At 62.5% G+C, this 19,995-nt stretch overlaps 4 protein-coding genes across 4 annotated transcripts; 1 reads left to right on the forward strand and 3 right to left on the reverse strand.

The window, feature by feature from the left end:
• Window positions 1-330: 330 nt before the first annotated feature.
• Window positions 331-3,919, reverse strand: MNEG_5471 (hypothetical protein; the record flags this gene model as incomplete). Its single annotated transcript, XM_014046050.1, has 7 exons — window positions 331-1,560; window positions 1,812-1,922; window positions 2,323-2,475; window positions 2,854-2,971; window positions 3,241-3,328; window positions 3,582-3,722; window positions 3,856-3,919. 7 exons carry the CDS (start codon window positions 3,917-3,919, stop codon window positions 331-333), a joined length of 1,905 nt encoding a protein of 634 aa, XP_013901504.1.
• A 1,170-nt stretch (window positions 3,920-5,089) lies between these two features.
• Window positions 5,090-6,540, forward strand: MNEG_5472 (inner membrane protease subunit 1; the record flags this gene model as incomplete). Its single annotated transcript, XM_014046051.1, has 4 exons — window positions 5,090-5,171; window positions 5,556-5,680; window positions 6,078-6,188; window positions 6,490-6,540. The coding sequence occupies 4 exons, from the start codon at window positions 5,090-5,092 to the stop codon at window positions 6,538-6,540; spliced, it is 369 nt and encodes a 122-aa protein (XP_013901505.1).
• Window positions 6,541-7,172: 632 nt separating this feature from the next.
• Window positions 7,173-11,794, reverse strand: MNEG_5473 (prolylcarboxypeptidase (angiotensinase C); the record flags this gene model as incomplete). The annotated part of the gene is made up of 13 exons (XM_014046052.1): window positions 7,173-7,273; window positions 7,542-7,646; window positions 7,865-7,959; window positions 8,229-8,356; window positions 8,560-8,619; window positions 8,923-9,120; window positions 9,413-9,689; window positions 10,012-10,172; window positions 10,369-10,453; window positions 10,679-10,842; window positions 11,027-11,105; window positions 11,336-11,428; window positions 11,685-11,794. 13 exons carry the CDS (start codon window positions 11,792-11,794, stop codon window positions 7,173-7,175), a joined length of 1,656 nt encoding a protein of 551 aa, XP_013901506.1.
• A 1,960-nt stretch (window positions 11,795-13,754) lies between these two features.
• On the reverse strand, window positions 13,755-18,419 carry MNEG_5474 (Tetratricopeptide repeat protein 26; the record flags this gene model as incomplete). Its single annotated transcript, XM_014046053.1, has 12 exons — window positions 13,755-13,903; window positions 14,290-14,383; window positions 14,802-14,982; window positions 15,435-15,559; window positions 15,859-15,966; window positions 16,413-16,487; window positions 16,718-16,760; window positions 16,930-17,009; window positions 17,408-17,455; window positions 17,518-17,628; window positions 17,825-17,957; window positions 18,385-18,419. 12 exons carry the CDS (start codon window positions 18,417-18,419, stop codon window positions 13,755-13,757), a joined length of 1,182 nt encoding a protein of 393 aa, XP_013901507.1.
• Between the last annotated feature and the right edge of the window lie 1,576 nt (window positions 18,420-19,995).

Below are 19,995 nucleotides of genomic sequence, written 5' to 3' on the forward strand. Positions count from 1 at the left end.
GCGGCAGGAGGCGTACCTAGCTTCCCTGTCATGACGCGGCTGGTCGGCAGGGCGGATGCCCTGACAGCACACTGGGCGGTGACCGCACGGCGTTAAATCAGCACGGCGCTATGTGACACCTGGCAGGCCTTATGCGCCACCACGTTTGACTTTGACCATGACTTCGAAGAACTGCTGCTCACACCTGATTCCGCCGTCCGCCCCTTCGGCCTCCATCACTCCTACCATAATCTGACACAATCTTTAGCCGTGTGCAACTAATGTAATTGACAGCAACACAAAGTAAGGTTTTGACCTGGCTGAGGGAATGCAGTGGTACAACGCCAGCAATTATTCATCGATTACACACGGGTCCGCCAGCACAGCATGCGCCACGGCGGCTGCAAGCAACAGCTTCCCCCTCAGCAGCCGCCCCAACACCTTGTCCGGGTCGGCGCCGACCTCTGGCCCGTACATAGCCGCATACACCTCGCGCATGGAGCCAAACGGCAGCTCGTCCGCGCCCCGTGATGCTGACTCAGACACCATTTCTGATGATGACGCCGATGCGTCCTCATTTAGCCCTGGGCCGGCTTGCGCCTCGCCCCCACCCCCGCGCTGCTGGTGCCGCCCCCGTGCGGCACTGCGCCCCTCCAGCTGCTCGGCAGCTTCCTCCAGCTTCCCGGTGAGCAGCTCGGCGCCCACGGGCTGCAGCCGGTCCTCTAGCAGCAGGCGCAGAGCCGCCGGCGTGCGACTGGCGAGGAGGTGCAGCGAGCTGGCCAGCTGCAGGGGTGCGAGCCCAGCAAAGACGTGCGTAATTGGGTCCGTCAGGCCGAGTGTGTCTGCTGCTGCTGCTGCTGGTGCTGCGTGTTCTGGCCACCCGCTGCCATTGCTGCAGCCGCAGCAGGGGGCTGCATCTCCAGCGCCCCGGCGGGCGCCCCTTGCCGGCACAGGGGCGGCGGGTGCGGCCGCCGACACTTCAACGGCGGCGCGTGTCAGCCGCTGCTGGCTGGCAGCCGCGCGGCGACGCCAGGCTTCACTGTCCTCCCAAAGGCTCTGCCCAACCACGCCTTTGCCCCGCTCCTGGTTCTGCTGTTGCTGTGGGGCTGAATGCTGGTTCAAATCTGGCTGCTGTTGCTGCTGTTGCTGTTCTTGGTGCTCCTGCTCCTGCTCCTGCCCCTGCTCCTGCTCCTGCTCCTGCTCCTCCTGCTGCTCTATATTTGAGACTGTTGGCTGCTGTTCCTCATCCCCATCAACGGCCTCTCTGCACCCCGTCTCCTGCGACGCGGCCCTCCACGCCTCAACCTGCACCTTGGCCGCAGCCACCTCGCTCGCGTCGCGGCTGAGCAGCCCGGCCAGAATCTCAACCGCTTCTCTGCCCGCCCCGCCGCTGGCTGCGGCGGACGCCGCGTGCTGCTGGGATCGCCCACTTGCATTTGCATCCGTACGGGGCCGTTTGACCGAGCGCTCTGCTGCTGCTGCCGCCGCCGCCGCTGCCGTCGCGTCATGGTGTGCGCCGCCGGCTGCAGCAGGCGAAAGGGAATCCAAGAGGCCCTGCGTCGCGCGAGCCACAACGCTGGCCTGCAGGGGGGGGTGAGTATGCGTGGCAGACCAGGTCTGTGTTCAGATTTAGACGATGCAAAGCACCTTTACTTCTACGTGTGGCCAGGTGTTGCATCGGCCTGCAAGAGGCTGCAGCTGGGGTGGCAGGAGGGTCGCACTGCGCCACAGCCCAAAGGATAGTTGCTGAAGGGCAGATAGACACCTGAGCAGCAGCTCAGTGCGAAGTTCCAATGTGGAAAACATCCCTTTGCTCCCAGTCCCGTCTGGACCTGCAGCAGGCGCAAATAGTAGTGGTGGAGGTGGGGCAGCTTCCGCAGCGCTGACGTCAGCGGTGACGCCCACCAGAAGTTGACTGCGATGGTTGCGTCACCGCTGTCGACCTGTTAAGGGGGTGAGGGAAACGCGCGTGCGTGTGTTGGCACGCATCGTTGTGGTCAAAAGTGGTTGCAAGGAAACAAGAGACAAGGTGGGATAGAGAGAGGAAGGACGAGGACAGAAGCACCCTAAGCGTGCATGTGCCCAAGCCCCTCATGTGCACGCAGTGGGCAAGGCCAACGAAGCATCGCCGCAGGCTGGAGCGCCTCGCTGGGCAGCCAGCATGCACTGGCAGCCCACCTTAGTGCCGCCATCTGGGACCGCCCCGTGACCGGTGGCGTGCAAAAGCACCCCCAGCTGGGTGCGACCCCTACTCGCCGAGCATGCAACTCCCCCGCCCCACCTGATGCCACCACCCCTCAGGACATTCCCAACTGGTGCCACCACCCCTCAGGACATTCCCACCTGGTGCCACCACCCTTCAGGTATAAACAGGGCATCCCCGGGCAGCAGCGTGACCCGCAGCGCCTGCGGCCGCGCCAGACGGTGCAGCGGGTGCGCCGCGCAGTCGGGGGCGCCGACGTTGACAGAGCTGTGGTTGGGGGACTCCCCCAGCGGCTGTGGCAGAAAAAGTGACAGCAGGCAGTGTGGGAGGCAAGGCGTGTGGGGTTGTGGGCTGGGCGATGGCTATAGGATGGAGGAAATCAGCACCGCAGATGCAGCCGGCTCGATCGGGCCGCCCAACAGTGGCAACTTTGCACCCTGCCCTGAAAGTCGCCCGCCAGCCGGTGATACATGCAGCAGAGAAACGTGCACACGCTGGCGGATGTGGATTTGGTCAACGTGGAGTCAAATGCCGGCACTCGCACAGACGCACACACACACACACACAAACACACACACACACGCGCACGCACGCACACACACACACACACACACACACATGCACTCCCAATCTTGCTAACCCCCTCCACACCGGCATCAACCCCTGCCCACCGATCGGGGGTACATGGCTGGCGCCGCCTCGGGGCAGAAGAGCGTGACCGTCTTGCGGCCGGCCACGACGGCCAGTAGGTTCTGGTAGGGGTCGTAGTGCAGGCTGCTGCGGCTGGACCTGGACTGGCGCAAGGGTGAGGCACAGCGGGCTTCTTGTCTTGATGGATTTATCACGACGACACGATTGAGCTGTGTATTGCGCATACATGATAATCTAGTCGTACACTTGCCATGTCTTACATGAAAGTGGGGTCGGACAGGTGCAGGGTGCGCCAAGCGGGGAACCGCTAGATTGCATGGATCCAGGGCTGCGCGGGGGAGGAGCGGGCAGAGAGCGACAACAGCGTGCAGACCGTGCAGTGCAGTCGCATAGCGGGGTCTTCTTACCGCGGGCTGAGCCAGAGGTTGGTGGCGGAGACGTCCTTGGCCGCCAGCAGCTGAGGCCGCGGCACGTCCTCCGCCAGCGCTTCCAGGCCTGCAGGCGGAAGAGTTTGGGGCCATGTGCGTTTTGGTCAGCGTCTTGTTGTGTGTTTTCAGCCGAGCGGGGTGGATTCCTTGCTTTCTTTCAATGACTGCAGTGCAGGCTTTCGAGCCGTGGCTGACCTTCGTGGGATGATGCCCGCTTGCTGCTGCACCCCTCGCTCCCGCCGCCTGTTGATACACCCCTCTCCCCCCCCAACACACACACACACACACACGCGCGCACACAGAACTCGATACCCCCTTACCCGGTGACATCAGCGGCTGCTGTGCCAAGTACATGAAAACGTCGCCGTCCCGCTCCTCCTCGCTGATGTCATCGCGCGTCACCGCTCGCCGCCCCTCCAGCTGCCGATCCGCGAGGGCGAGCACGTCCGACAGCAGGCATTCTGGATGGAAATGCAGGGTTTTGGGAGTTTCAAAGGCATTGGCGGCGGGGCTGCCGCATCGGGCATGGGTGCTGGCATGCCGGCGGCATGGGCAGCAGATGGCCACCGCCCGGCAGTGCCTCTAGGTTAAGACGGAGTGACGATGATGTGGCCGCGTCAGCAAACACCAGCGCGCCTGTGGGCTGATGGCTATCCATGTTGCCGTAGAATTCGGAAGATGATGACATCATCGCCTGCGGCAGGGGGGCGGGCCGGTGCCTTGTCGTCGCAACATCGGGGCGCCGACCGCGGGGCGGGGTCGCGTCGCGCGCCGCAGGCAGGTCGTCCACCGCAAAGGGCGGAACGCTAGCAGCTGAGGCGCGCCAGGTTTGAGCTGAGCTGTGGTGGACTGATATGGGAGCCGGCCGAGCGAGGCCCGCCTAGCGCCTCACCTGCACACGCGCCCCGCCGGCGACGGCGTCGAGGTGGCGGACGCCGTCCTGCCCGGCCCATTTGTGCAGTGCAGGCCAGCCGGACACTAGTTTCCGAAACACTGCCGGTTCTCCTTGTGCTTCGCATTCCTCAAGAGTAGACATCAAAGCACTTTCTGTAGTACGGATAGATCGTGCTTGCTGCGATCTCTCAGCATTGCCGGCATTCGTTTTAGCGACAGCTTGATAGCACAATAACTCAACTCTCAATTATACATATTGCGGAACGGCTAGCCCTCTCCCACTCGTGCAAATGACCGCGGCGGCGTAGCGTCAGCAGCTCACGCGCCGCTGCGCGCGGCGGCGCGCGCGGCGGGCGGGCCGCACCCCCGGCTCTCTGGGCAGCAGACCGTGGCGGCCGCCCCCGGCCGATGAGCTGGTGGGGCCGTGCCCTGCTGGGCGACGCGCCATCGTGGCGCCAAACGGCGCTGAAATGGGCGGTCGCCGTCGGCAAGGGGTCTGCAGTACTCCACGTCACCTTCAATTACGTGGGCTTCTTCTCACAGGTCAGCAGCGATGCTGGAGCAGCCATCCCCTTGCTGTTGTATGGTCGATCGGTTGCGTGCTTAGGACGGCGGCAGCCCAGCCGCGTAGGGGCGGCCGCCTTTCCACGTGACCTCTGGCCAGGGAGGAATGGTCGCGCCCCGCCTGATGGACGACCCCCAGGATGCCCTTCGTCTCCTTGTCTTGGTGTTTGCAGAGGATCCTCCTTGCTTGCAGCGGCAGCAGCTGCTGGATCGTCAGGGCCGTGAACTTACAACCCCTGTGGCCCCTGCCGGCAGCAGCTGTGGCCATCAATGCTCAGGGCGAATCGCTCGCGCGGCCCGCTTCCAACACACCGCCCAATCAGCACACCCTTCCCGCGGCCCCCACCCCATCCAGGTCAATGGCCCGAGCATGTTCCCGACGTTCAACGGCCGCGGCTGGAACGTGGTCGTGGCGGAAGCGCTGCCGGGCGTGCACGACCGCGTCGAAGTCGGTGAGACGGCTAATCATGGTCGCATGTGACGTCAGCAGGGCATGGGCTTCGAATGGGTTTGCATGTCTTGCGAGGAAGGCCCGAGACGGGTCAGTGGGTGGGTGGGGGGCGACGGGTGATCAGTCAAAAAGGGAGTCAGCGCTGCAGGCAGGGCGCTGGTGGGCAGAGCAATGCAATGACCAGGGAAAATCGGGTGCGCGCCAGCATAGTCCTCGCGGGCGCGGCTCTGCACGCACACCTTGACTTTCACAAAACAACCAACAAGGAATAAGAAGCACCATGTTGTTATAGAACTTCCAGCACCATGATCTTTGCAGCTCGATTTGAAACGCGCCAATGCTCGGCATGACAGCTGACCGATCTTGACCAATCTTGACCGTGCAGGGGACGTCGTGATCTGCATCCGGCCGGTCAACGCGCGCGAGAGCGTCATCAAGCGCGTCACCGCGGTCGAGGGCCAGACGGTGTCGCTGTATTCACGGGGCAGCACGGCGCCGACGCGGTTGCAGGTCGGTGCACGACATGAAAGGGATTTTTTTGTTTGGGCCTTGGTCCTGCTTTGGGCGTAAGGCGATTGCAGACGGCGGGTTCTTCCTGATCTGATAACAGCCTCGGCGCCTGCTGGGTGCAATGGATGGACGACGGCAGTCCGGAAATGTGCGAGGGTGGCCTGGGGCAGGGCGCTGTCATCGCTGTCCAGCCCACAGCATTCCGACTCCTGGTGTTTCGGCCGACCAGCCCAACCCTTTGCCCTGCGTATACACATGCTTGATTTTCCCAGCCCTGCACTGCCGCTGTGGCGCCTGACCTGTGGCCGCCCTGCTGACTCGAAGGGACAGCCTGCGCCGTCTCAACACTCGGATTCCGCTCCCGCCCCCCAAAATCACAATGCCGCCGACGGCCCAGGTGCCCACCGGCCACATATGGCTGCAGGGGGATAACCTGATCATGTCACGCGACAGCCGCGAGTACGGCCCCGTGCCGCTGGCCTTAGTCAGGGGCCGAGTGATCTGCCAGGTGAGCGGCGGGCGGACCCGGCCCGCCCTCCACGCGCACACGTGCACTCCACGGGGATCCGCCGCGCGGTATGCTCGACAGCACGTTTATTTTTGCAGAGGGCCGCTCGCTGCGCGCAGCTGCCGAGGTTCGGGCCGGCAGCGTCGGCTCGGGCACCCCCTGTTATGGCGCAACGGCAGAAATTCCTGCGGCTCCGCGTCGCGCAGTGATCTCCTCGAGATCCCTTGCGCCCTGGCAGCAGGATGCTGTACAATCAAGCCGACTGCCCCTCCCCCCCCCCTGTTTTTGCCGCGTCCCGCAGCTGCTGCCGGACTTTAAGTGGGTGCAGTCGCGGCTGCCGGGCCAGGCCTGACAAATGTTTAGTCGAAGCGGTCATGATCCCATCGGGCTACAGTAAATGGGTTTATGTCATCTGCCGGCCGGTTTAATCTTCCGTGGCGCGCGCTTGGCCGCCAGCTTCATCAACTTGTATGGGGGCCAGATGGGCAAGCAAACCCAACTCGAGGTGTTTTACAAATGCTGGTTTGCCTAACTACTGGCACCCATCAGCTGAGCAGGCAGTGCCGACGCGCTCGATATAAATGTGGTAAAGCAAATGCGTGTGCATTGCCTGCTGGCGAGCGTGTGCAGTCTGCCAGGGAGCTGGGCAGTTCGTTGCGGGGGAGTGTGCGCATGGATGGGTTTACACCCTTCACTCCTGCGTTGACTAGAGGTGCCACTTGATGTGAGTGGCGGTGATGAGGTGGGAAGGTGCTGAGGAGTGCTGACTATGCTGCGCATCTTTCAGTGCAAGGAAGTGGACTAGCACATCTTCATTGCTTGGTCAGCAATGAGGTATCGTGACGGTGAATGCAACGTGCGTTATCAGTGCCTGTGCACTACAAAAGTGCAATGGGAAACTTGAGGAAGCAGTGCAATGAGTGCACGAACAAAGGTCACCACTTTCTGACACCCAGTGTGTGTGACAGGTTCAGATCTGAGATCTCACAGGCGCGCCTTGCGCCAGATCTCCGCCGAGGTCATGGCGAACCCCATGGCTTTGGTCCTCAGCGCCTTCTTCTCTGCCGGCTCCATTGGGTCGTACCCTGCAGGGTGGCAATCGATAAAGTCAGTCCCTTCTCAGGTACTTTCCTGGAGGAAAGATATACATGTTAAAATCCCCAAGCCTGCACAGCGACCCGGGGCACAAACTCAATTCTTAAAGACAGGGCGTCGGAGGATCCTGGGATGCACCCGCCCCCCCGCTCAGATGCATCCAGTCGCAGGAGTGCACATCCTCCGCCTGAGCAGGCAACACAGAGGGTGCAGGCACACATTAGAATTGATCAGCCTATGTTGAGTGCCACCGCTCACAGTAGAAGTCCGAGCAGTGGGCGACCCCGGGGTACGTGACGTAGCCGATGCCGCCGTTGGCCGGGCTCGACAGCTCAGAGGGCCCAGCGGGGGCGCCGCCAGCCCCTGAGGAGTTTGGGGCCATCATGATTTTTGCACACATTTCAGCAAATCGTGTGCAGGCAGTGTTGTTGCAATAAATGCCAGGAAACGCAGTAAAAACAGGGGAGGCTTGTGATGGCCTACGGCTGCAGTCAAGGAGACAAGGGTTTAGCAGCAGCAGGGTGCAGGGCGTGCGAGGTGGCCAAGGTGGGTTCAAGGGGCGTGGCCTGCGGGGTGCTCACAGGGGTCGTGCTGGCCGTTTGTGAAGACCACTCCGCCGTTCTTGCGCATGAGGGCGTACGAATCCACCATGGCCTTGGTGGGCACCACCCAGTCCCTGCAAAGCGGCGGGCGGCGCGGCGCGTTCGGTCGGTTGGGGCCAGGGAGCGGGAGGCGGACACGCAGGGGCCCTGAGACGCCGAACGAAATGGCGAAGCCACCGGACCCACCCATCCCTAGACGGCGCGAAGCTGCAGATTGTTTAGTCATGTCCTTGTGGAGAGTATCCACTGGGACACCGCGTGCGAAAAGGAAGGGGGCCGCCCCTCAGCCATGCGCTCCCTGAAGCACGGCCATTGTGATATCCGCTGTGCGGGGGTTTCTCACCCGTCTCCGAAGACCTCTTGGCAGTCGCGGACCACGTTCTCCTTCCTCACGGTGTAGGAGAGGTAGGCGTCGTGGCGGTCGGCCTTGCGCGTCATAAAGTTGGCAAACACCGCCCCGTTGGCGCAGCACTGCGGCGGCGAGCAATGGAGGCAGGGGGCATCGTGAGGCGGGCGATGCACTGTGTTGTAATGGCTGTCAACGTGTGAAGAAACAGCCAGTCACTAGGGTTCACACGCAACGAGGACCCGTGCGCCCACACTAGCAACAAGACAGGACGAGTGCTGATATTTCCACGCAAGCACGCACACAGTAGGTCGGTCGGCTAGCCCACCTGGTAGCTGTAGAGTGTGTAACTCAAGAACTCCGCACTCCAGGTTTTGAAGTCCCACACCTGGCAACACAAGAGATCCCATTTGTGAGCATACGAATCAGGCGGCGCCCCCAATTCCGCCGCGCGAGCGAAACCGCCCAGCCGCGAGCGCGTGCTTTGCAGGCGCGCGGGCGCGCGCGTGGCGGGCGCGCTCGACGGCGTGCAATTTGCAAGCCAAGCCTCTTGCGTGCAGAAATCAAGGGCCTCAACGCCCCCCCACCTTTCGCGCGCACCCGGGCCGCAGCCCGGCGTCGTTGGGTTGCAACAACAAACGGGGGTTGGCCGGCAGACGGGTGTTATCTGTTCCAAGGGCGCGCCACCCACCAGGCGGTCATTGTCTTTGCCATCTTCAGAATACAGATAGCACTCCATGTACTCATTGTACTTCATCGTGTTGCTCTCGAAGTCCACGAGGCCCCTCATCGCAGCCAGTTTGTCGCTCGGCGGGGCCTCGGCGGCGGCGGCGACAGCCGCGTTGCACGCGGCGGCAAGGGTGCCGTACACCGGTGGCGAATTGTCGTACTGTGTGTGAGCGTGCGTGCGTGCGTGTGTGTATATGTGTGTGTGTGTGTGTGTGTGGAGGGGGGGAAGGCGCGTGGAGAGACGAGGCTTTTGTGAGTCTGTGGCAGGACAGGTGGGCAGGAACAGCAAATGACGCAGCGCCCACTGCGCCAGCTCAGCGGCGGCAACAAACTTGAGATTGAGCGTAGCGACCAACGATAGGCGGCGGCACCCCGCGACTTCCTCGACACTCAGGACCCTGGATTGCCGGGGACGGTGGCACATGACAGTCCTCCAAATCCGCAACACACACCTGGGCAAAGCTGGGGAACATCCAGTAGAAGCGCTCCGCCAGGGCAATCGCCGACGCCTCAGTCAATTCGGGCTCCCCCTCGCAAATCCCCATCCGCCGCGCCAGCTCGCTGCGCCCCGAGGCGGTCCTGCTGAGCCGCTTGATCTCGTCCAGGCCCCGGCGGATGAGGCCGCTGCACTGGGGGTGGGCGGCGCGGATGGCGGCGGCGACGGCCTCGTGGTAGAGGTCGCCGTTTTTGGCCCAGCGAGGGGTGCCTACAACGAACTGGACGGGGGCGCTGCGGGTGCATGGGAGGAGGAGGAGTTAGACAATGGAGGGGGCGTTCATTAGGGTGGGTTGGGTGTGGTTTGATGTGGTCGAGTTGGGTTGCTTTGCTTTGGTTCTGGGGTGGGCTTGAGCGGCATGGTTCGGTAATGGGAGTGGCAACAACAGAATCTCGGAGAGGCCAGGGAGGATTGAGGCGCCTCTCATTTGTGGAGTTGGGTCTGGATTCCCAGTGCCCCAGGACTCCTGACTGCTGGGACGCATCGAATCAGGTGTTGAAACAGCTGCGTCTGCCTCCTCTTCATTCTCGACAACTTCGCAGCGCACACGCTCACCTGGAGGCAATCGCGGCGGAAAAGTCGTCGGGCTGGGACGCCCTCAGCCATGAGACGACCTCTCCCCCGTAGCTGCCGCCAAACGCGACCGCGGGGACGGCGGCGGGGATGGCCATCTGCTTGCGCATCTCTGCCAAGAAGTAGACGGCATCCTGCAGGACCTGTCAGGGGCAAAAGCGTGACGAGCAGTGCTTGCGTAATCAGGCGGGTCCTCATGCACACGTCTGTGCTGCACAGCACGCACCGCCAAAATGCAATCAACACACACCCAGTATGCGTGGTCCAGGCCCCGCCACACCCAGTCTTGATGAAAATGGGGTCAGGCATGCACATATGATGAGTCGCGCTATTAGTCACCTGGTCGACGTCGAGGTACCGCAGCTGCTTGGTCGGCACGTAAGCCGTCTCTGGCGGCTCGAATGGGAATGACTCGCCATAGTACCTGGCATAGTTGAGAAAAATTTGAGAGGGGCTCAAAACCCGGTTTGACCAGGTTTGACCGGAGCCTTCCCGGGGCCTGAACGCATCAGCGCTAAACAGGGAGCCTCGTCCGTGTGGTGCCCGGAACCAAACGGGTGGTCCAGGCGCATGCAAGCTCCGGGTCGTGCAATAGAGATTGCCAGTCGTCTACTCTCAACGCCCTTCAAACCCTATCGACCCTATTCACCTGTGCTCCAGAGCCAGGACCAGCGCGTTGTAAGGGGCGGCATGGTCCCAGATCATCGCTGACATCGGGACGCCTGACAGGGCGGATTCAGCCCCCTGCTCAAATATAATCGTGCCCTTCTCCTTCTGCACAGCGGGGTCCAAGGGCCAGAATTCCGAGCAGACCTGCGCACGTAGTTAGAATTTGCAATAAACCCTTGAGCAGAGGCGCCTGAGCGCGGGTGCTGCACCTTGTGGTATGGCAACGGGCTTTGACCAGGACTGTCCAGCCAAGCTCAGCTCCTGAGGCCCCCGCCAAGTCCTTGGAAACAACCCTTCAAACACAAGGTTGTGCTGCCACACTGCTCACGTAGTACATCTGCTTGAAGGTCTGCGTGCTGCTGGAGTCAAAGTGGTCAAGCCTCTGGTCAAAGAAGCGCTTCTCGCACCTTTTGCATGGGGGGTGGGGAGGGTGCGGGGAGTGGTCAGGTTGTGGGTGGAGAGAGCGGAGACAAGGAGGAAGCACTCCAAAATTGGGGAGGTATCAGCTGCCTCTGCCGACTGGTGGTGTATGGTAAAGATAATTTTAAACATCTGCATGTGACGAGGTGTGATAGCGCGCCACAGCCGCGCGAACTCAGAAGACCCGAGGGCTCCCCGCCCCCAAGCAGCTGCGCACTTTGGGTCGCCCGGCCAGTAGGCAGGGGCCTTCTCGTTGAGCCTCACGCTCTCCAGCCCCGCCTGGTAGAACGCCTTGATGTCGGAGCAGAAGCTGCGGGGAAGGCAGGCAGGGTAGCGGCAGGCTGCATGTTGCATTGGCAGCGGCTTGGGGGGAGGTTTTAACAACAGCACAGACGACAACACTGGATGCTGCACAAAGTTTGTTCGCAACTCAGCCTCGCTTGCAAACTGCTCGCTATAATGGTGGAGAGACCACAGCAAACTTCTGATTTTGGGGCAACTGTGTTTGCTGTACATGCGGCGCCCCTGAGCCGACAAGCGTGTTGCCTTCCAGGATCGGCCCCCACCTGCCGCCCAGGAGTTTGCAGTACGCGTCCACTGGGTTTGCGCCGCCAAGAGCAGCCGCCACGTCAGACTCCATCGACGAGGCGGCCCCTGGCTGGACGAACACCAACATCTGCACGCGCGGGTGGCGGAAGGTAAGGGGAGCTTGTTGAATCAGGGGTGAACACACGTCATGTATGTGCAGGTCACCATCCTCGCGCTGCCTGGCAGCGCGATTTGCAATGCCCTTGACTTGTCAAGGCACCTTGTTGATGACCCAGCTACCGCCTCCTTGACCTCAAGTGTGCTTGCTGCAGCAACACGTTTTCATGTAACGCTTCCCTAACCGGTGAGTCGCGCTGGCAATGCAGCTGCCTCATTCACCCCCCAGCCGGGGCTGCGGGTGGCGTGTGTATTGCGGGCGTGCGCCGTGCAGCTGCACAGAAGCTGCTCGCCGCATGCGTGCGCACTCACATAGCAGTCAGTGTCGTGCCATTGGTACGCTTGGTTGAACACAAGCGAGTCCCCCGCCTCGGGCCACCGCGCTGTGAACGCGTCTGTCAGGTTGGCCTTTGAGAACTTGGGACACCGCTCTTGGCGGGGGCCGGGCTGCAGGGCGGGAAGCTTGTGCCACAGCGTGAAGCGGCCGGGGGCGGCGCTGGCGGACACGCCGCCGGTCGCGGCTTTGTGTGCTGGTAATTGGAAAAGCGTTAATTCAATGTCGTGCACAAGTCAGTTTTGAAGTTTAGTTGACGACATCGGTGGTGGGGTTCAGCGTGCTGGCAATTATTGCAGTCAGCTTGTGACCAAGCATGAGCTGGGGTAGAGCTGCACGTCCGCATGTGCACATGCAGGCAAGTGTAGCGCATGATTATTTACATAGGCAGGCTTGGGGCATCCACTGCTGGCCCAATCGCAGGCGGCTGCCAGGTGCCTCACCCTCGGCGTCACTCCTGATTTGGTTGATTGAGTTGAGGTAATCCTGCCGCCTCTTCTCCATTCGCATCCTGCACATCCAGGTGGAGGTTCCAAGCGGCATACCACGTAAGTGCCATATTCGGACGGTGTGGCTGGGTCACTGCGGGGGCGCAGGTCCTTTTGGCAGCAGGTGCGTGCATGTCTGTGTGCCCTCGAGCATGTATCGGTGTGAGATGCACGCGAAAGACACCATGCGCGTCTTCAAGCAACACGGTTGACCCCTACCCACTGCTCACAGGTCCTGGGGGCGCTGCGCTGCACTGGGCGCAGGCACCGCCAGGAGCAGCAGCACGGCGAGCGGCACCAGGCGCATGGGGACTGTCTGTGCGCGACGCCCTCCTGGTCCCTTATATGTGTAATTTGTAAGTAATTCCATGTTTGGGTTGTTGTCTGCGACGGAATGCCTCTAACACCGCCGCGGTGCGAGAGCCCAAGTTGTGAAACGCGGCGATCAGAAAGACTCCGGGTGAACTGGAGCGAGTGCCCTGAGTATTAACCTGTTATATACTTAAGAACCGAATATGTTGCTTGGCTAAGCAGCATGGTAATGTCTATGTCGGGTCTCATAGTCATGCACCCGACACTGGGCGGCTCTCTCGCTTTCTACCGTACTCCATGGCCGTTCGGTGTTTGAAGCGCGCTAATATGCGGTAAAGATTGTTGTTATGGCGCCACAACCGCTGTGTGTGCCGCTACTGGTACGGGGTGCTACGCGCCGCATGTGAGCATGGGACGGTACCGCAACAACTGCCACCTTCCTGGCACCACGCAAGGCTCCTATCGCTCCCCCTGCTGGCCTGCTGTCCTCTTTCCCGCTTCTGCAGCTAAGATAACGCTGCATTTCCACCATACGAGCCCTCTGCCCCGCTCTCCGTCACCTCTCACCCTTATGTCCACAGAACAAACCCATATACCTGCATCACACTTGCACATCCAACGCTGACAGGAAATTTCGAATCAACACATTGTCGTCCAAACAGAATTGGCAGCCTGGGACAGATCCGCGCCGGAGAGAAGGAAGGAAACAACCAGGCAGCCGCCGCCACCACAACCACATCAGAGCGCCTCAGCTGGTCCGCCACCGACCCCCCCCATCCACCACGCAGCCCCCGCCCTCAGACATCCAGCTCGATCCCATTGTCGGCCGCCCAGCCCCTAATGACCCGCAGCATCACGCCGGCCGCGGGCCCCGCCGGCGCGCCGCTGGCCGGGCCCGCGGCCAGCACCGCCGCCGCGTCTGACAGCGCCTCGGGATGCTCTTTGCCTGGGTGGGCGCGCGTGGTGATGGGTCCCTTGAGGCGTGACTAAAGCAGGGATTCAGCAGCGCCTCATGAAGCATTGAACATAAAGCTCCCCGCCAATGATACGCGCTGTGCAAATGGCGCCCCATCGCGCAAAGCCTGATGCACCGGCGCCCTCGCAACCCCGGCCCCTCCCCTCCAGCACGCCCGTTCACACACATACACCCAACCCTTTGCGCACAAACGAATGCGCCACTTCACCTTCCCCACGCACACACATCCACAAACTCAATTCATCCGTGCCCACCAGTGACAGCGCCCTACTCCTCAGTCCCACATCTACGGTAATTTGCCCTCACACCCCCCCTTATGCCCTTGTCAGGTGTGGCAACCCGCCCACCCTGCGCACCCGCAATGACCGCCTGCAGCACCCCCGCGGCCGAACCCATCTTCGCCTCCCAGTGCTGCGGGTCGGGGTCAAGACGCTCCAGGGCGTCGAATGCCTGCGATGCATTTCAGTGTCAATGCGCGTGCGTGCATGGAGCGAGCTTGTTTCAGACTGGGTTGACGCGTCGGCGTGCGTGCGTGGGTGGGGGCCAAGCCTCAAGAATGTCTGGAGTACAGGCGTGCTTGGCAGCTGCACAGCAGGGCCGGGTTAGTCGCTGGCACGTATGCACCACACAAAGACAAGATGGCTCGCGGCGCGAGAGGCAGCAGGTGCGCGCCCAGGCCTTGGGCGCCGGGGGTGGCCTGGTGTGGGGCGCGGCGTGTCGAAGGTCCTGCCGCCCACAAGCTCGCGCGCAGGCCAGTCCCCAATAGTAACCCGCCAGACGTCCCACGCCCCGCACACACGCCCGCCCTGCCAAGGTGACAATACCACGCCGCCCCAAACTCCCTCGCACAACCCCGCGCCCGACCCACCCGCAGCGCTACCGCAAACTGGCCCATCTTATACGCGTCGTTCGCGATCAGCCGCAGCAGCGCCCCCCGGTCTTCCGCCGCCCCCGACGCCTCGTGGGCCGCGTACAGCTCCCAGGCCGCGGGGGCGCGGCCGGTGGCGATCAGGGCTTTGGCAAGCCACGACACGTAAGCGTCCTCGCGCCTGAGGCGGGTAAAGGGGTGCGGGCACGGGCGGGGGCGCGGGCGCGGGGCGTGGGCAGGCGTGGGCACGGGGCCGGGGCGACGACTGGGACCGCACGGCAGTCCATGGCAGGGGATTTGTGGTGTGGGGGCGGTCCTTGTGCTGCGACGCGCGTGTGCAGAGGCGTGACTTGCTGGCATGGTGGGAGCCATGCCAGCATTGATGATTGCACCCCTACCAGTGCACACGCAAAGACACAAATGTTTTGCAAAATACGCATACATGTGTGTAGATACGCCCACATGCATATGGATAACTGCAGGGCCCGGCCCCTTTGCAATGGAGGTAGGTTTAGGGTTTCGAAAAAGGGTAAAAGCACCCTAGTTGCCGGCCTTGCCAGCCGGCCCCTGCAGCCGGCAGGCCATGGCTAGCACCTGCACGCCGTCCCCTGGAGCCAGCAGGCTAGCCCGCACCTGTAGGCCTCGCTCGTCACTGCTGCCAGCGCGGCCTCGGCCTCCGCGTGGCGCCCGGCTGCGGCCAGGGCTATGCCGTAATTCCAGTTGAAGTCGTCATCGTCGGGGAAGTAGGACCGCACGGACTGACGCGCGGTTCGGTGGGCGGTGGGGCCAAGCGCAGCGAGTTTTGAACACACAATGGTGCATGCACCCACGCGCATGCCCGCGCGCACGCACACAAACATACACACAATCGACACTTACACACGCACCACTCACACACAAACATGAAGCACACAGAGACATACACGCACACACATGCACCCTCGCGCGCACACGCACACACACACACACACACGCACACACACACACATGCAAAGCAACACACACACACACACACACACACACACACACACACTCACACACTCACAAGCCCACTCACCTCCAGGAACACCAGGACGTCGTCAAACTGGCGCAGCAGGAAGAAGCAGGAGGCCATGGCCTGGCGCCCGGGGATCGTGTCGCACTCCGCAGGGCTCGCGCCCACGGCCTGAGGCGTGGGGCGGGGATAGATATTTGTTGGGGGAGGGGGGGACGGGGTGCGGAGGGGTGGGCGCTGTGTGCTGGGGCGAGCCGAGGTGCGAGTGGGTAGCCAGCGGGTGGGCGAGGGCGCAAGGCGCATCCTCGGGTCGCCGTTCCTTGGACTGGTGCAACAGCCAGGTCCCCTACTGGTCCATCAGCAAGCATCCCGCGCTTCTGAAAGACCTGACCTGCCCCCTAGACGGACACACGACCGACACCAATCCACCCTCAAAATCATGATTGCAGCCTTGTACCGCCGCGATGCAAATGCAGGTCGTCGATTGGGAGCACACTGCCGTCAACCAGGGGATTTGCAGCCTCCAGTCAATTGAGATCACCCTGCTTGCAGCCAGGGGGCTGCAGGCTCGGATTGAGAGCACCCTGCCTGCAATCAGAAAATGTGGGGCCGCCCACCTGGAAGTCCTGCTGCGCCTGTTTTAGGAGGTCTGCGCTGCCCTCGCGCTGACCCAGCACCGCATACACCACCGCCTGGGGGTGGTGGGGCCGCAGGTGTGGGCTATTGGTTGATGTGTGCACGTGCACGCATGCGTGCATGCGTGCGTGCGTGTGTGTGTATGGGCGCATGTGAGCTTGCCGTAGTGCAAAACACCCAGCCGTCTTTCCTTTTGCAACCACATGGCGCCACGCTTCCCCTCCCTTCAATGGTTCCTTGCGCCTTTCTCAGCAGCGCCGCTCTTGAGCACAGCTGCACAGCGGACCAGATCAAGCCCTGCCTCGCCACGCGCAGTCCCCACGCCGCACCTGCGGCAAAGCCCCAGCCGTCACCCCCCCCCCAGCCCCTCGAGCTGCAGCCGCTGCCCACCGTCACCCCAGAGCCTCAGCCGCCAGCCCCCCCAGCCTTCAAAGCCCCGTGCAGCATATGCCCCCCCCCCAAAAGCCGTTTCGGCCGCGGCGCGCCTTGAGGATGTACTCCTGCGGCGTCGCGGGCGCCGCGTCCCTCACGAGCGCGTACGCCTCGCCCACGTCCCCCCGCCGCAGGTGGAATATGACCTGCGTGAGAACGTTGCGCATCTGATCTCTCAATTATGCAAAAAGGTTTGCGTGTGGATGTGAACATTGTCCGAGCATACAGCCGAACGTTGGGTTTCTAGCATAGGTGGGGGCTAGGACCTGCGCTCGTGCGCACTGCACGACCTGTGCTGCAGACGGCGGCGTGAAGCAAGGCTGTGGCGCGCTCCTGACCGCGTGTGCGCGTGTGCGCGTGTGCAGCGGGTCGCTCATGCGGCACGGGTCTTGCCCGCTTTGTGGGTGGCTTCCTGTCAGACAGCCCTCGCAGCGACCCCCTGTATCTGCAAAACCCTGTTGCCTTCGAGATATGTATTCTGCAATTAACATCGGCGGATGGTGGACGGACAGGCATGAGCGCCTGTGGCAACAACGAAACACACCTGATTGAGCCGCGCCTCTGGCAGAACGCCACTGAGGCTCGGCAGCACCTGCGCGTGTGTGCGGCGGCGGCACAGCGTGTCGCAATCGCAGCACGTTGCATCGCGCCGACGGCGGCGCGCGGTGCCAAGGCGGCGGCGTGATACATCTTGGCAGGGGTGAGGCAGAGCGCGGGCCGCTTGGTGCGCGCGTGGAGCGCGGACGCGACGCGCTCGGCAGGCGACTGCGGGCGCAGGCGTGCTCTCGAGCAGTGCCCGTGCTTCAGTTGCTGCTGCGCCCCACCATGGCGCCAGGCAGGCCGCAAGCCGACACACGCCAAAAGGACATCGACAGGCAAAAGCCCCTCCCTTGTCGGCGGCACACACGCAAGAGGCGACGAGGCTGCAACGCTGCCGCGCCTCGCCGCGCTGCACGCGCACCTGCAGCGCGCCCTCCCCGCTCCTGAACACGCATACGTTGTGGCGCAGCAGCGGCTGCTCCGACAGCGCCCGCCCCGCCCCCGCGTCCTGCAGCGACCGCAGCGCCGCCTCGGCCGCCTTGCCATCAGACAGCCTGGGGGGCAGAAGGACAATGGGGACGGAGCTCGTGGTTTGATGGGGGAGACGGTTGGTCATTCAGTGGGGGTTCCTGTCTATCAGCTGTGTCGAGTATCACCATGCAGCTAGCTGCCCAGACAGCGCTCCCTCTGCACGCATGTCAAAGCTTCTGATAATTGAGGGCCAGGTGCAGCGGGGCTGCGGCGGAAAGAGGTGTGTGCCCGGACCCGAGCGGGATGACTTTCCACACCCAGGCTTCAAACTCAAACAGCGACGCGAGGCCAAGGCGTGGGTGGCAACCTTGCTAGGTGCTGTGGCAGGCGCGCGGCCCTCAGCAGAGCAGCGCGCTTCTGTCAGTCCTTGCCCACGCCCATGCGCACGTGTGTGACGCACGATCGCCGTCGTTTGTGCAAGAAGTGACCCTCCAGGTCCCCTGGCCCCACCTGAATGCGTTGCAGGCTTTGAGATTGACCGCCATGGGGCTGGTGGGGTGGCTCGAGAGATAGGATGAGAGGATTTCCTGGAAGATTTGGGAGGGATAGAAAGAGGGGGGGGGGAGGTGACGGGAGCGTGTATGAGTCATGTGAATCGTGGGAGCACCTGGGGGAGCGGGTGAGACACAGCATTAAACTCAATGCGCTCCGCTGAGTGCACCGCGGCCGCGCGTGGAATCGCACCCGCGCAGGATCTACGTGCGGCTGCAAAAGCACAGGTCACCCGACAATGCAAGCTAGGCAGAGGAATGCGCAACACGGATCGTGTTCGGCGTCTTAATTGGCGGGGCAATTAACCCCTCATAAGGCAGTATTTGTCAGCCTGGCGTATTCGCAACAGCTCGTGCTGGCCAAAACAGACAGCAGACGTCCGGTCAAACCCGGTCAAACGGGTCAACCAGGTCAGCACGGGCGGGCCGTCGGCCACCTGGCTGACGTCATAGTAGTCCAGGCGGGCGTAGCAGAGCGCCACGTAGACATTGAGGGCCGTAAATTCACGGTGAGAAAGCAGCAGGCGCTTGTACGTGTCTGGCGGTTAAGAGGTGTATGTGTTGGTGTTCGTGTGTGCGTGCGTGTGTGTGTGTGCATATGCATGTGCCCTTGTTCTTTCTCGAGGTTGACATTATGGTGTGTGAGGACCATAAACACACGCCCATGCCCATGCGCGCACGCAAAAACACACACACACACACACACACACACACACACACACACACACACGCGCGCGCGCGCGCGCGCAGGCGCGCGAGTGTGTGCCCAAACGGGTTGTCACGTTTGAGCCTGGTTTAGTGTCACAGCCGCGCGAATGCATGCATCGGAGACTGGTGTCTGTCCCTCCCCCACTCTCACCCGTTGCCTCCTGGTACTGGCCGCGCTGATAATGCACCTGACACAGGGCGTGGATGGAGGCACGCACGCGCACACAACTCTGAAGGCGTCCGCTGTTTGCGCTCCTAAGCTGTTTGTGGCGCGCGCACCCCCTCGCCCCTGGATCCGTCCGCGACGGCCGCAACGCACTCCGCGCCATGCCATCCCGCACACCGACGCCGCCCTGCGCACCACCACATGGATAACGACCTATCGCCACGCCCCAGGCCCCGGCCGCGCCGGCCCCGCTCCGACCCCTCCCCACGCAGCTTCATCCTTTCATGCTTCCCACACTCCAGGGCGTGTGATCACCGCACCCGGTCGCTGTTGCACATATCAACACATAGCGCAGCCTCATGATGACGTCATCATCTAAACAACAACACAGCCCCCACCTGAGTGCGCGTGCACACACACACACACACACACACACACACACATTTCCACACGCACACGCATACATGAGTGTCAGCCCCAGCTTGACCTCCAGGCAGCCCAACCCCCTCCGCCCTCTTCATTCATTCGACACGCAGCCGCCGACCGCCCCGCCCCGCCCCGGCCCCTCACCAACGCCAGGCTAAGCTCGTCCTCCAGCCCCGCCACCTCATGATGACATCATCAACACACCACGCAGCCCCAACCTGCACACACACACACACGTGCAAAAACACACACACACACACACACACACAC

This window comes from Monoraphidium neglectum (assembly GCF_000611645.1).
Source record: "Monoraphidium neglectum strain SAG 48.87 unplaced genomic scaffold scaffold00818, whole genome shotgun sequence".
Taxonomy (NCBI): Eukaryota; Viridiplantae; Chlorophyta; class Chlorophyceae; order Sphaeropleales; family Selenastraceae; genus Monoraphidium; species Monoraphidium neglectum.